This window comes from Penaeus monodon, chromosome 30, assembly GCF_015228065.2.
Source record: "Penaeus monodon isolate SGIC_2016 chromosome 30, NSTDA_Pmon_1, whole genome shotgun sequence".
Taxonomy (NCBI): Eukaryota; Metazoa; Arthropoda; class Malacostraca; order Decapoda; family Penaeidae; genus Penaeus; species Penaeus monodon.
The window spans coordinates 34042848-34043533 of record NC_051415.1 but is presented as its reverse complement, the minus strand read 5'-3'; the positions used below and the strand labels follow the sequence as shown (position 1 = coordinate 34043533).

The following is a 686-nucleotide window of genomic DNA, read 5'->3' as shown; positions in this document are numbered from 1 at the left end:
GAAAAAAAAAACACAAAACTAGTATTAAAAATTTCAGCACTTCTTTTTTTTTTCAAACAATATATCTTCAATGCCTATTCATTAGTCACAGCCTCATCATTACTAATTTGAAGACGTGTTATATTTTGTAGTCAATGTATGAGAATATATACAAACAGATTTTTTTCCCCAAAAATAATCTTTTATGGCTTTTACATATGTACGCCACATTTCATATTCACATAATTTTTAAAATTTTTTAATGGGTTTTCCTCCAAAAAACCAATTAGTAAAAGAATACGTGCCATCCCATATTCAGAAAAAAAAGGAAAAGAAAACACCATTCATATATCAAAAACAATCATCATTATTGTTATATACACCCGCTCTAAAAAAAAAGTCACTACAACATGACTTCGGTAAAGAGGTCACGAACTGGCTCCGCGGTTTCCCCTACTGCGCCCAATTTCTCCTGAGTCCGGCGGAGTAATCAAACAGTTTCGCATTAGGGAACTGGCCGCGCATGTCCAAAATGTAATGGAAGTATTTGCCCTTCACTTTGAGCGGCAGGTGGACGGTGGCTGTTTTTGGGGTCTGTTTTGGCCGAGACCTCGGAAAAAGGGGTGATGGTAAATACATCTTTCGAGGAAATGGATAAGTATAAAAAGGGACTGAAAAACAATGTGAGGATTTAGTCACGGAGGAAA

At 36.0% G+C, this 686-nt stretch overlaps 1 protein-coding gene across 2 annotated transcripts in view; it reads right to left on the bottom strand.

Moving 5' to 3' along the window:
• Window positions 1-322: 322 nt before the first annotated feature.
• LOC119592737 (transmembrane protein 223-like) overlaps window positions 323-686 on the bottom strand; it is a 4458-nt gene continuing 4094 nt past the window's right edge. For both annotated transcript variants that reach the window (XM_037941673.1, XM_037941672.1), the window contains exon 3: window positions 323-589. In XM_037941673.1, coding sequence (XP_037797601.1) covers window positions 433-589 — 157 coding nt within the window. In that variant the 3' untranslated portion in view covers window positions 323-432. The remainder of the gene's footprint in view (window positions 590-686) is intronic.